We start from the raw sequence: 14347 nt of genomic DNA, 5'->3' as shown, positions 1-14347 counted from the left end.
TTAGCAAGGCTTTCCTTATCCCTATTCTGCTACTTAGTCACTACATAAACAAAGATGGCGCCCGCGAATCGGACAACTCTGGTAATCGCGCATAGACTGACGATTATGCCTCAGTTACACTTCACAGGTTGTTGTATCAGGATGAGAATCCAATATCACAAGTATGTATAAGTCCTTCCAACTGACGAAAGTCTATTTTGATATAAAATAAGAAGATTAACAGACTTTGTTACTCCGACTCCCTTCAGTTCACAAATCCATGTCGTCCACGAAAATCCACTTAGATGCATCACAGCTGTGATTATCGGTAAACTATTACTATTATATGAATATATATAGGTAAAATCTATGTCCTGACTTCCCAACATTTCCCATGTACATTAATTTGGTATCCTAAGCTCTAAATAACAATCAGAATCTCTCATGACACACACGCATATTGCAAATGGCCAGAGTATAAACATTACTGGTAAATACAAGTCCTACGTTTATTACAGTAACAATGGCCTGGAAAAGGGGACCAGATAGTTTATTGGGTCAAATGCAATAGATTTATTTACAAAAAACTTAACATGTTCAATTGTTATTGGATAATTGAATGCATAATAAATATAGGTTTTGAAAAAATACGCAGAGCAAGAGTTTCAATGTTTTACTCTTTTTTTTTCAAAGGTGGAACTGGTACACTGTTTTTCCATTTTTATCGAGTACTGAAGTCTGTGCAGAACTTCAATGTTGGCAGACACCTATTTTGGCTGTTTGAGAATGTGGCCTCAATGAAAAGTGAATATAAAAAAGAAATTTCTATATTTCTTGAGGTATGTGATCAGTCACTTGACAAATAAGTATGTATTTATATAAACACAATTAACAAGCATTGCAGCAGTAAATATAATTCAGTCAATGTGAAATTTATTTTACCTGAAAAACTTGACGTGATCAGATATAACTACTGTATTTCATACATAGCTGCATCCTCGATACTCCAGGAGTTCCGATCACTATATCACAGGACAGGTAATTTAGTCGTTTGATGTACATCAAAAGAGTAGTATAACGGTACACTGTGGTTGACTATGTGGTTTTTATGTCAGGTGTCCCCCTCTCTGTAGTCTTCAAATGAAATCTTTGCTGGCCTGTGATTGGTCAAATGTTTTCCGCAGAGCTGCCTTCAATTTCACTATGAAATAGTCCAGGGGTGTAGTGATCGTAAGTGATCGGAACCCCTGGAGTATCGAGGATAACATGGCTGTTATATGTATGTTGTTGTAACAGAATACATGATTGAACCCAGGACCTCTGGATAAATAGCCAAACACTCAACTGAAGCTAAGGAGAAGTATCTATCTAAGCATTATATTACAGCTAGGATTTACCAGGGTTACACTATTTCACTATTGTATAATTGTTGTATTCTTTACAGTGTGATCCAGCATTGTGGGACTCCAAGTTCTTCTCTGCACAGAATAGAGCTCGTTACTTCTGGGGAAACATACCAGGAATGTACAGGTAATAAGCAAGGTTAGATATAAGGTCACAGACAAGGACAAATGACAAGAAACAAAGTGAAGTGTAGGGTAGCAGTCAAGATCAGATCTATGGTAACAAATAATGTCATATAAGATTACTGTCAAGGTCAAATGTATAGTAACAGTCAAGGTTAGGTGTAGGACATAGGTCAAGGTCATTGTAGATTACAGTCAGTCAAATGTATGGTAACAGTCAAGATCAGATGCAAGGTTACTGTCAAGGTCATTGGTAAGGTCAGATGTTAGGTGAAAGACAAGGTAAGGAGTAAGATAAAGGTCAAGGTCATTGGAAAGTATGAGACAAGTAAAATGTAAAATGTTGTTATTAGACAGGAAGGTCAAACAAAGGTGAACTGTATAATTACATTTAAGGTATGTTACAACTTATGTAGAGTATCAGATCACATCTCATGGAAATAGAGTCAAATCTCAGCAGTTTTAGGCAGCATTAAAATCAGATCTAATATAAAATATCAGCCTTTGTCAAATGTAATGCATTGAGAGGAAACTAAATGATAACAAATGGGATTGCAAGGCTTCCATTCCTACTGTTAAACTCTTGATATTATTTTGACTTCAGTACCCCTGAACTGTCCCAGCAGTACTGGACCAATTTCTGTCTGGACACCATGCTTACACCACACTGTAACCGCAAGGCCACGGTAATTATATCCTTACTTTATTTGGACAGGATTTTTATGCTCCTTTTTATACACCAAAGTACACACAAATAGTGCAATATATAGATAGATATCTTTTGAATCTAAACTTGAAAATCCAATATTACAAAAAAAAAATCAGACTCTGTTTCCGTTTTATAACTGTATTATAATGGTCAACATGAACTTCATTCTGTATAACAGGTGGACAGGATTCGAACTGTGACAACCCGTGGAAACTCGCTACGGCAGGGCAAGAAAGAGGACCTGCTTCCTGTTGTAATGAATGGCAAAGAAGACAATATCTGGATCACTGAACTAGAAAGGTACAAATTATAGAAAATGAGTTTATTAGAAATTCTCCATGAAATAAATAATGTTACTTTCAAAAGTAATATATTTCCCTGCTATTGAATGACATTTATAAGCAGTGGTCTAGAACCTTGTTTCACATTGTTAGTTTGACCACTATGTTTTAGCACATACTTTATCAGAGATATATTTCACATCTAACTTTATTTTTCGCTACCAGGGTGTTTGGTTTCCCACCCCACTACACAGACATAGGTAACCTGTCGACTACCAGAAGACAGAGGTTGATAGGAAAGTCCTGGTCTGTACCTGTCGTCCAGTACATACTTTCTCCTCTCACACAGTACTTTGCTGTGAAAATGGAGCCACAGTCAGAAAGTAGCCCACAAGTACTGTGACATCTCCTACAGTTCTTAGCTGTGAAATTAGACTCAACAACAGGAGTAATCACAAGTTAGACACAACTCGGTGAATTCTCGTACATTACTTGACGGAATTTGAAAATGGACTCGGACAGAAAGTATATAGTTCATAGGTGCATTAATTCCTTTCAAGAATTAGAAAATGGATTACCTCGTGTTAATGACAACACTTCAGAAATAATGATATGATGTTATCTTGTTAAATTAGGCAAAGGTTTTCTTGAGACTTACAATAATGATGTTTTTTCATTGAAGTACTTTGATTCTTGATGTCCTGGGTTGTATTGAATACACAGTTATAAGTTACTGGTCTTGTTTGTATGCCTCATCAAAGGTAATGTTTAAGGTATCCATGGATACGGGAGATGCTTTGGGTGTGAAGTGTTTGATGGCACAAGTAATATTTTTGGTATAAAGCATTTCATGGTATCCTTGGATACCAGGAAAGGCCTATTTGATAGCATTTATATGCACACATAGCTACTTACTGACCTCTCCTTATGATACATATGTATAGCTCCTTGCTGACCCTTAAACCTCTTTATGACACACAGTTCCTTGCTGACCCTTAGACCTCCTCTATATGACACACAGTTCCTTTATGACCTCTAGACCTCCTCTTTTTGACACACAGCTCCTTCCTGACCTCTAGTCTAGGCCTCCTATTTATGACACATATGTCATTGCTGACCCTTAGACCTCCTCTTTATGACACACAGTTCCTTGCTGACCTCTAGACCTCCTCTTTATGACACATAGGTCCTTGCTGACCTCTAGGCCCTTGCTGACCTCCAGGCCTCCTCTTTATCACACATAGGTCCCCGCTGACCTCTAGGCCTCCCCTTTATGACACACAGTTCCTTGCTGACCTCTAGGCCTCCTCTTTATGACACATAGGTCCCCGCTGACCTCTAGGCCTCCTCTTTATGACACATAAGTCCTTGCTGACCTCTAGGCCTCCCCTTTATGACACATAGGTCCTCGCTGACCTCTAGGCCTCCTCTTTATGACACATAGGTCCTCGCTGACCTCTAGGCCTCCCCTTTATGACACATAGGTCCTCGCTGACCTCTAGGCCTCCTCTTTATGACACATAGGTCCTCGCTGACCTCTAGGCCTCCCCTTTATGACACATAGGTCCTCGCTGACCTCTAGGCCTCCCCTTTATGACACATAGGTCCCCGCTGACCTCTAGGCCTCCCCTTTATGACACATAGGTCCCCGCTGACCTCTAGGCCTCCCCTTTATGACACATAGGTCCTCGCTGACCTCTAGGCCTCCTCTTTATGACACATAGGTCCTCGCTGACCTCTAGGCCTCCCCTTTATGACACATAGGTCCTCGCTGACCTCTAGGCCTCCCCTTTATGACACATAGGTCCCCGCTGACCTCTAGGCCTCCCCTTTATGACACATAGGTCCCCGCTGACCTCTAGGCCTCCCCTTTATGACACATAGGTCCCCGCGGACCTCTAGGCCTCCCCTTTATGACACACAGTTCCTTGCTGACCTCTAGGCCTCCTCTTTATGACACATAGGTCCCCGCTGACCTCTAGGCCTCCTCTTTATGACACATAAGTCCTTGCTGACCTCTAGGCCTCCCCTTTATGACACATAGGTCCTCGCTGACCTCTAGGCCTCCTCTTTATGACACATAGGTCCTCGCTGACCTCTAGGCCTCCCCTTTATGACACATAGGTCCTCGCTGACCTCTAGGCCTCCCCTTTATGACACATAGGTCCTCGCTGACCTCTAGGCCTCCCCTTTATGACACATAGGTCCTCGCTGACCTCTAGGCCTCCCCTTTATGACACATAGGTCCCCGCTGACCTCTAGGCCTCCCCTTTATGACACATAGGTCCCCGCTGACCTCTAGGCCTCCCCTTTATGACACATAGGTCCCCGCTGACCTCTAGGCCTCCCCTTTATGACACATAGGTCCTCGCTGACCTCTAGGCCTCCCCTTTATGACACATAGGTCCTCGCTGACCTCTAGGCCTCCCCTTTATGACACATAGGTCCCCGCTGACCTCTAGGCCTCCCCTTTATGTGTATGTTGTCTCTGACCTCTATCGATCCAGGTGATGTTTATGGTGACAAGAATATGGTGCTTTCATGACGTCCAAGGACAAAGGTGAAAAGAGGCAAGGCAAATACAGCAATTTTAAGACAGTAAAATCATCTAGTTTGAGCAAGATTAAGTTCCTATCTCCCACTTTTTTTGACGTCGTGCAGTCCCACCAAGAATACGGAATGGGAAGTTAATCATACTCAAACAACATATGACAATCTTTGAACACTCATTTTCTATTTCTATGTAAAATGCACTTCCAATTTACAAGTAAACCTCCAGGTGAGGGATATACTTATACCTTATTAAAGGCCCACTAACATTTGATAAAGAGACTATTTTTAAGTTTTGTTGATTTATGTACTCTTATGTTAGTTTTTTCTATTTGTTATGTTTGAATTTTTTACCTGTTAAGACTACAGAAAAAAGTCTTCATGTTTTGTTTGTAAAGAAATCAGATGTCTAACTATTCCAATGCCTCCTCAGTAAGTGGTAGACTTGTTTATGAAAATGACCTTTAAAAAAGGCTTTGTTTGAAATGTGTATGCATAACATTCGTATCAAAAAGTGAATTACATATACATTTATTAAGATTTTTTGAATAAGCATGAATTTTATGTAAAATTGCAAATAAACATCATTGGAATATAACATTTCTATTCTAATAAAAAGTTTACATAATTTCAAGTTATTTATGTGTTATTATTTTAGCCACTTCTCTTAGCCAATAGTACGCCAAGGTTTACCTTGAAAAAAAATCTCATTTTGGTAACTTTGCGCCTGCTAGTAAATTATCTAAATCGGTCAGAGGAAAGATTGTTACATTCTCTTCATATCTCTCCTTTTCCATTGAAACATTTGATATTACGAGGAAACTACTCATTACAGGCACTCAATTGAACCTACTACCAGTAACTTTAACAAAATTCAAGATGGCTATACTGTATTCGCCATAATTAGTGCCCAGGACGCTTAAAAGATTGTAACAGGGGGGGAAGAACCAAATGGAACATATATGTATGTAATCTTGAGAAGGATCTTAATCCACCTTTCTCATATTACATGTAATGATAACAAACCTTGATTGTCAAAATCTGTGAGGTCAGTCTGTTAATGTCCTTTTTAGCGCCCCCCACATTTGTTCCAATCATTCAAGTTCCATGGGTGCTTATTAGGTCGAAAATGGTGTTATTTTTTATCTGTTCCCAAAATGCCATATGTAAAATAGCGCCCAAGGGCATAAGTAAATACACCTTTTTTAAGATAATGATTTTGGCAACCATCTTGAATATGAGAAAAAGTTCAAAATGTGTTTTTAAGATGCAACACGGCCATCTTGTATTTTAGATCAACCAAAAAATTAACAGCACTTGTTCAGGATTATATCAGACAAGTTTCAGCTAAATTGCATAGGTAAAACTTCAAAATGTGTTTTCACGATGGCGGCAGTAGTGTCCATCTTGGATTTCAGTTCGACCTGAAAAATAACAACACTTGTCAGAATCATTTCAGGCAAGTTTCAGCTCAATCCCACCGGTGGAAATTGAGAAGTTTAAAATGTGAAAAGTTTACCGAATGCACACTGGGTAACAATGAACATAGAACAATACTATAGGTCATCCTGACACTTTGGATCAATTGACCTAAAACTATTGAAGAATGGCATTATATAATCTATGTTATCAATATCCAAATTGGCTATCTATCGCCCATGCTGCTTTCAAATTGGTCATAAAATGCAGCAAGCATATTTAGGAACCAAAGGTGACGACATGAAATTTGAGAACAATACATTCTGTACAAAATGAAATGTCAACATCAAACTACTGATACCAAGGTGATGTAATAATAGTACTACATGTATGAAATATATATACAATAATGTACTTTAATTCTAGAGTAACAAGCAAATTCGTGAAATTTCCTTCCCCAGCTTAGTTATTGCACGGAAACGAAGTGTGACAGACAAACCTAAATAAATATCCCCCGTTTCAGAGAAAACAATAAAAAAGACAAACTACTGAATTAATTTGGTAATTTTTGTAAATTTATTTGATCGATGTTTTACATCCATCAATATATTGACATCCTCATTACATAATATTTATATACATCATAACATTCAGTCCTAGCATGCTCGCACTACTCCCAATCACTGGTACACCGCTCGTAACTATCACATGACACAATTTACAGCTACTGATAAAACATCTTAATGATTTCCATATACACACAAGTCAAAAGCCACTTTCTCACTTAAGTGTACATGTACTGTTGAACCATTATATCTCAAATTGTTACTCATGAAAACAAAAAACGCCATTAAAATACCAAACACACGTCATTGCAACAATTTCTATAACTTACGAGAACAGCTTACTGAAGTGTATTTGAAATGGTTAACACAACATCTGTAAATGAACTCTTTATTTCAACTACGACACAGAGTATCTTTGAAATGGTTATCAGCAACAAAATTTCTTTACAAATATATTTAATACTCTTGACTTTGGCTAATGTACAAAGCAAGTTCATAATGCATGGTTATAATGGTAGATCGTAATTATATGAGGTATGATCATTTTAATGGTTTAATATTTATGAAAAACAAATGTTTCTACAAAATGTGGTAAAAACTATTGACTGTGATCATAAAATGAATGGATAGAGTTGATAAAAACAATTTTAGCAGTTTGAATTGAGATATTCTTCTTGACAAAACTAGTAGGGCTTATTATTATACATCAATTATTTCAAAACTAAATGTTTTAAATCAAGAAGCAATTTTACCATATTGTTATTTTCACAGATTTAAACAATTTTGCACGATATTGCTATTGTAGCGAAAATTTGATCCATTTTAAATATTGAGATATGGGTATTATACATACCCTTGTAACTAAGTTACTAATCTATTCTTCATTCGCTAAAATTCTTAACATCTTAACCGACAAAAACAACTTGCTACACTGTAATAAAATTATTTCCCTTTCAATTGCATATCATTAAATATGAAGGTCAGTGATTGGGAACTTTTAAAAACAAAAATTCAGCACTACCGAAGGAGGAAATTTATGACAAGGCATATAATAGAAAATTATGAATGTTCTAAATTCAACGTCAACCATCTTTAAAATGCAATGCTTTAAAACATGTATGAATTGAATGCAGGTACCTAAACCATTCCACATCTAACAGCTCAAAGTACATCTAGTGATCATAACTTAAATCACCTCTTTTAGTAAAACCACCAGAATTTATTGCATTAAATCTTGCCAACAAATCAGCCAAAGAATATTAGAACTGTTAGAACATGATTTAATTTTCAAAACAGACGTGAACGATACTTGTCTTAGGTGGCAATCTTATATGAAGTAGTATGATGTTGTAGACATGGTGGATAATATAGCGAAGATAAACGTCTTTGAGCTGCCATGACATATACTGTTTTATACATTATGTTATCCCCTTTTATACAATTTAAAACATTTTAAACAAGTTAAAAGGACAAGTCCAGCTACTTCAGCCCAAACTACACATCTTCATTAGTTAAATAGTACCTATTCATAAAATATGTCAGATTTAGCTGACAATGGCAATATACCTGTTACATGTAAACATGACAAGGGCAATATACCTTTTCAACATGTCGTGAATGGCAATATATACTTGTTCAACATATCGTCAATTGGAATACACCTATTCAACATATCACAATATACTTGCTCAACAAGTTTTCAATGGCTATATATATATATATATATACCTGTTCAACATGTCATCAATGGCAATATATATCTGTTCAACATGTTTACAGTACTACATACATTCAATATGTATGCATATGGAAAAGAGGCAACTGAAGGGGAAAATGTCTTAAGACAGGTAGACCTTTTGACCGGTATACTTCGCATTGCACAGTCCCACACTTCCTGTGTAAGTAAATATATAAATAACTAGAAATTACAATATACAAAGTTTCCCAGCACCTAAAACAGGACTGGCAAGTAGTGTGCCTGTACAATGGTGATTGGGAACACCTAAACAACCACATGGTAACCAATGTCTTGTGGTATTGTAAAGCTTAAGACACATCGTCAAGGAGACAGATACATTATATATCTGGACCAACCGACATCCAGGAAATGTATTTGGGACATTTAAGAGGAGGTATATGATTTCTTTGGACCTATAGTACAATCGATCACTCTAACATGAGGAATAGGTCTGCAGCACTTTCAAGCACTAAACTATTACATGATAAGTATTAAATACATGTACACACATTTTCTACAGAATATTTTGATATTAAAACAGAAACAGAAAGTGAATTGGATTTTCTAGACTTTTCCCCCAAAAGTACTGGGTACCATAGGCAGCCTTCCTAGCATTACATACAAACAACGTTTACCAGGTACCCGGATAAATACACATACTGGTAAAATGTTGTATAACATCAAAGATAACATATAAAAGCAATGTGCTGGAAAATTTCCATGGGAATGATTTGATGTAATCAATATGAAGCCTATGTTTACATTGAAGGAGGCTTTTAAAAAATAAATATCGTATTCGACCCAATAAGTGCCCATGTCCTTATAAGCACCCCTCCCCGTTTTTGAAGCCTCAATTTCAATTGTCCAGGCATAAATAAAGACGAAAACTACACGAAACTGTATAGATTTGCAATAACTTTGTCTCATTACCACTTTTCCAATTTGAATTTTTTAAATGCCCTGGGTGCTTATTGGGTCAAATACGGTAAGTGGAATCTATATCCCTGCTTATTGGGTCAAATACGGTAAGTGGAATCTATATCCCTGCTTATTGGGTCAAATACGGTAAGTGGAATCTATATCCCTGCTTAAAAATTGGTAAGGATATTTCTGCTCTCCTAAGATAATTGAAGGAAAACAGTTTTAAGTAAGGTACAAACATCACATTGAATCTATAAACTTAAGGTAGTAACATACTTTATGAAAGTTTCTAAGGCATTATTTAATCTTCTTTATAAATTTTGAAGAAATTTATGAACATCAGTTACTTTATTTGAAACAGCATAAATTTATGATTTTGGTTTGAAATTGATCTCGACAGAGTCCTATACAAGCAAGACATATTATAGCTTGTTACAATAGAAACATTAGTTTTGCAGTATTGCACAGAAACAAATCTCATCAGAAGGACAGACAAACAAATAACAATTTCCTGCTTTGGTAAAGTTTGATGTACACACTTCTGAATTGGTATAATTTCATTCCTTCCTATATTTCTGTAATTAAAATCAGATATGTCTACATAGGTATTCCCTCCAACATAGACACAGACATAGAAAATATTATCAGGTGAAAATAGAAATTATGAAGAAAAAGCAAGTACTCTAATGTGAACCAAAACAAATAAAAAGTGTGAGTTGTCTCCCTTAATGCTCCACAACACCGGAATGTAATACAGATCTATTGCTACAACTATAATCAATCTGATTTAAAATTTCATGGCTTGAGTTTCACATCATTTTTTTCACCATTTATTGGCAAAATCATCAAATCCTCTACAACAAGATAAATAAAAGGCCTTATGGCTATAGTGGGATTATACTACACACGGATATGGTTGGCTAAAGATACAGCACAAGGAAGTCCAGCTTCCTTACTCTGATATGTAACACTCCTATAATAAAACACTATCTGTAATGAGTGATGATTGATTGTTACATTATTTTCTGTCCCATTTATCCAAAGAATTACAGTGAAAACAGCAGAAATGGCATCCATCTGATAAAAACAAATGAGTAGTGTACTTCAAAATGAACATAAAAGCAGTCCTTATTTTTAATATTCATACAAGATTTAGAAAATAAAATATAATTTATACATATGAGTAATAGCAGATTACATTTTGAGCAGTTCATGGCAAAACATAGTTAATAAAGTGCTAAAGAAAGTTATAAGCCTAGTTGTGCTTTTAAACTAAATTGCCTGGTGTCCAGAAAATCTTGACAGTAACCTTTTGTGTTGCCCTAGCATTGTCAAGACTTTAGCAGACCAGGTATCGTCTATTGGGTAAACATAAAATTGTACACTTCTTCCTGAGGAAACGTGGACAACAGACAGGTCAGTGTTTCGGTTATTCTGGGTGGAATTTTTCTTTCAATGCTTGCTGTGTACTGGTAGGTAAAGTGTAACATGTGGATGAAACAGCATTGTAAACCGACTAAGACCATCAATTCCCTGAAGTTACTTCACCCTTCTCGATTCTCATCACAAACATAAAATCACAGATAGATATATAGAGGTTTAACTAGCAAACAGTTACCTCCCCTTCCTGTATATTCAAGCATCTTTGCCAATACATTTATAATCCAAAGGCTATGACTGCTAGATATCCATTATACCTCTGGGTTGGAGTGGTATGGTACAGATGAATAATAATGTGATATCTTTGATAACCTTTTCTTGTGTTGCTAAGATATGCCAAACTGGGAAGAATCCTACATATGGAATGTCTTCTATTGGTGTAATTTGACCGATAAAGATACTGTGTAACAGTTTACCTCCTTCCACTGGACTAATTGGTCTGGCAACACCACATCACTGAGCAGCACAGCACTTTGTTGACAGCAGTTTTTTTTTGGCCATGTAACCATGGATAATTTGACACATACACACACCTACAACAAAGCAGGTGATGACATTAAGTTGATGTGCTTCTCAATTCATAAAAGGATATCAGCATCTTACTGTCTCACAGACAAATGCAAGATGAACCTGTTCCCATGGCAAATGTTTGAGTTTGCTATGATGACGAGATGTCACATTTGATGTAGCGATGTCATACCCATGATGTTGGAGTTTGTTACGACGACAAGATGTCACAAATGATGTAGCGATGTCATACCCATGATGACTTGGCCTCATGTCATACCTCCGCCCCAAGGTCTAACACCCCCGCCTCAGCGATCGGTACAAACTTGTCCGAGATTTGCACTAAAAGTATCACTTTGTCTACATGTGAGCGTTTCATTGTTTCACGATGACAGGGTTCCCAGCGGTGAACAACTGTGCCCTCCATCCCTGAGGCTGGGCTCCACGTCGACCATCCAGATTTACCACCATTTTGCTTCCATTCCTCGTTTGGCCATTGGACATCTATACGACGACCAAGATTAATATTGGGAAAGACTTTTGTAGTGTCGGTGATCTGTGAATGAGTACATCAATGTATCAATGAAGTTGTTCAAATATTATTGATATGTGTACTGTATATGAATTAACCCCCATTAATTTTGTAAGAAAAAAAAGATGCTATATTTCATGATTCCAATGTACAAAAGTAGATACAGTAAAACACATTTATAACGAACATGCTTACAATAAACTCATAGTTTTAACGTAGTAATTTTCATTCTCCTATTCCTATAATTCATTGGTATTGATATATGTATAATGAACTATGCTTATAATGAAGTGATTTTGTTTGGCCCCAGAGGTTCGTTATAATGAAGTGATTTTGTTTGGCCCCAGAGGTTCGTTATAATGAAGTGATTTTGTTTGGCCCCAGAGGTTCGTTATAATGAAGTGATTTTGTTTGGCCCCAGAGGTTCGTTATAATGAAGTGATTTTGTTGGTCCCTAGAGGTTCGTTATAATGAAGTGATTTTGTTTGGCCCCAGAGGTTCATTATAATGAAGTGATTTTGTTGGTCCCTAGAGGTTCATTATTGTATCTCCATGAATTATATTTGAAGCTGAAACGTCCTAATCAGTGTTGTATCAGATTACTTATAGAGTTTAGCAGTAATTTAAAATTTATACTTAATAGAAAGGTCATTCCTGTTAATAATTAAAGCAACGTTGATCAGACACTATACAGATACAAGGAGTCTCATCTTCCATCACCTACCCTGACTTTCTGTGGTAGAGCATCTTTACTTCCTGTAGACTCTGCAATAAACCCAGCCAGAGTTACAAGAGCACTAGGTTTACTGGCAGAGCTTGTTGTAGAGACTAAGCTTCCACGGTTTCCCAGAGTCTGTAGGCCTAGCTCCTGATTGGTGGGAGCGGAAGTCGAACAGTTGGAGCGCGAGTTCGGACCTGAACATGTGAATAAAGAAAAGAGCATATTTTGAAACGTTTTTAATCACAATTTTCATCACAATTGAAATTCCTTATCAATTCACTAGTAATACTGACATTAGATTCTTGAAAGGTAGCTTTAGAAATAATACATTTATTCCTCGACTGAAATTGGCCATTCAGTCATGATTTTCATTCATCTTTGATGGCAACAAAATTACTTACTTTGCTTCATTCCCTTTATTTGTACATTAAGGAATTCATTTAAGATATGAATTACTCACCAATACTACCGAGAGCTGTGGCTGCTCCTGCCGGTGAACAGCTGAGAGAGTATGGTAGGTCTTCAGAGTATCCAGAACTGCTGCCAGCACATGTTGCACCACATCGCCGACGCATTCTACAACAAACACAAAACCCTAGTATAATTACACCACATTCTATAACATATAGTAAACCCTAGTATAATTACACCACATTCTATAACATATAGTAAACCCTAGTATAATTACACCACATTCTACACAATATAGTAAACCCTAGTATAATTACACCACATTCTTCACGATATAGTAAACCCTAGTATAATTACACCACATTCTACAACATATAGTAAACCCTAGTATAATTACACCACATTCTACACGATATAGTAAACCCTAGTATAATTACATCTCATTCTACAACATATAGTAAACCCTAGTATAATTACACCACATTCTACATGATATAGTAAACCCTAGTATAATTACACCACATTCTTCACGATATAGTAAACCCTAGTATAATTACACCACATTCTACAACATATAGTAAACCCTAGTATAATTACACCCATTCTACACGATATAGTAAACCCTAGTATAATTACATCACACACATTTAATACACGATAACCTAGTATAATACACCCATTCTAGTATATATAAACCCTAGTATAATTACACCACATTCTACACGATATAGTAAACCCTAGTATAATTACATCTCATTCTACAACATATAGTAAACCCTAGTATAATTACACCACATTCTACAACATATAGTAAACCCTAGTATAATTACACCACATTCTACAACATATAGTAAACCCTAGTATAATTACATCTCATTCTACAACATATAGTAAACCCTAGTATAATTACACCACATTCTACACGATATAGTAAACCCTAGTATAATTACATCTCATTCTACAACATATAGTAAACCCTAGTATAATTACACCACATTCTACAACATATAGTAAACCCTAGTATAATTACACCACATTCTACAACAT

At 36.5% G+C, this 14347-nt stretch overlaps 2 protein-coding genes across 4 annotated transcripts in view; one reads left to right on the top strand and one right to left on the bottom strand.

Annotated features, from left to right (window-relative positions):
• LOC138319712 (uncharacterized) overlaps positions 1-4977 on the top strand; it is a 42348-nt gene extending 37371 nt beyond the window's left edge. The window contains exons 18-22 of the mRNA XM_069262852.1: positions 673-818; positions 1424-1509; positions 2110-2191; positions 2393-2514; positions 2721-4977. Of these exons, the coding sequence (XP_069118953.1) occupies positions 673-818; positions 1424-1509; positions 2110-2191; positions 2393-2514; positions 2721-2898 (614 nt within the window). The 3' untranslated portion in view covers positions 2899-4977. The remainder of the gene's footprint in view (positions 1-672; positions 819-1423; positions 1510-2109; positions 2192-2392; positions 2515-2720) is intronic.
• A 2040-nt stretch (positions 4978-7017) lies between these two features.
• The window catches only part of LOC138318878 (pecanex-like protein 1), a 41588-nt gene continuing 34258 nt past the window's right edge, over positions 7018-14347 (bottom strand). For all 3 annotated transcript variants that reach the window (XM_069261669.1, XM_069261671.1, XM_069261670.1), the window contains exons 36-38: positions 13350-13465; positions 12893-13083; positions 7018-12192 (exon numbers count right to left, since the gene is read on the bottom strand). In XM_069261669.1, the coding sequence (XP_069117770.1) occupies positions 11911-12192; positions 12893-13083; positions 13350-13465 (589 nt within the window). In that variant the 3' untranslated portion in view covers positions 7018-11910. The remainder of the gene's footprint in view (positions 12193-12892; positions 13084-13349; positions 13466-14347) is intronic.

The sequence above is a fragment of the Argopecten irradians genome, chromosome 3, assembly GCF_041381155.1.
Source record: "Argopecten irradians isolate NY chromosome 3, Ai_NY, whole genome shotgun sequence".
Taxonomy (NCBI): Eukaryota; Metazoa; Mollusca; class Bivalvia; order Pectinida; family Pectinidae; genus Argopecten; species Argopecten irradians.
The sequence above is the reverse complement of the archived record's forward strand: the minus strand, read 5'-3'. Positions and strand labels throughout refer to the sequence as shown.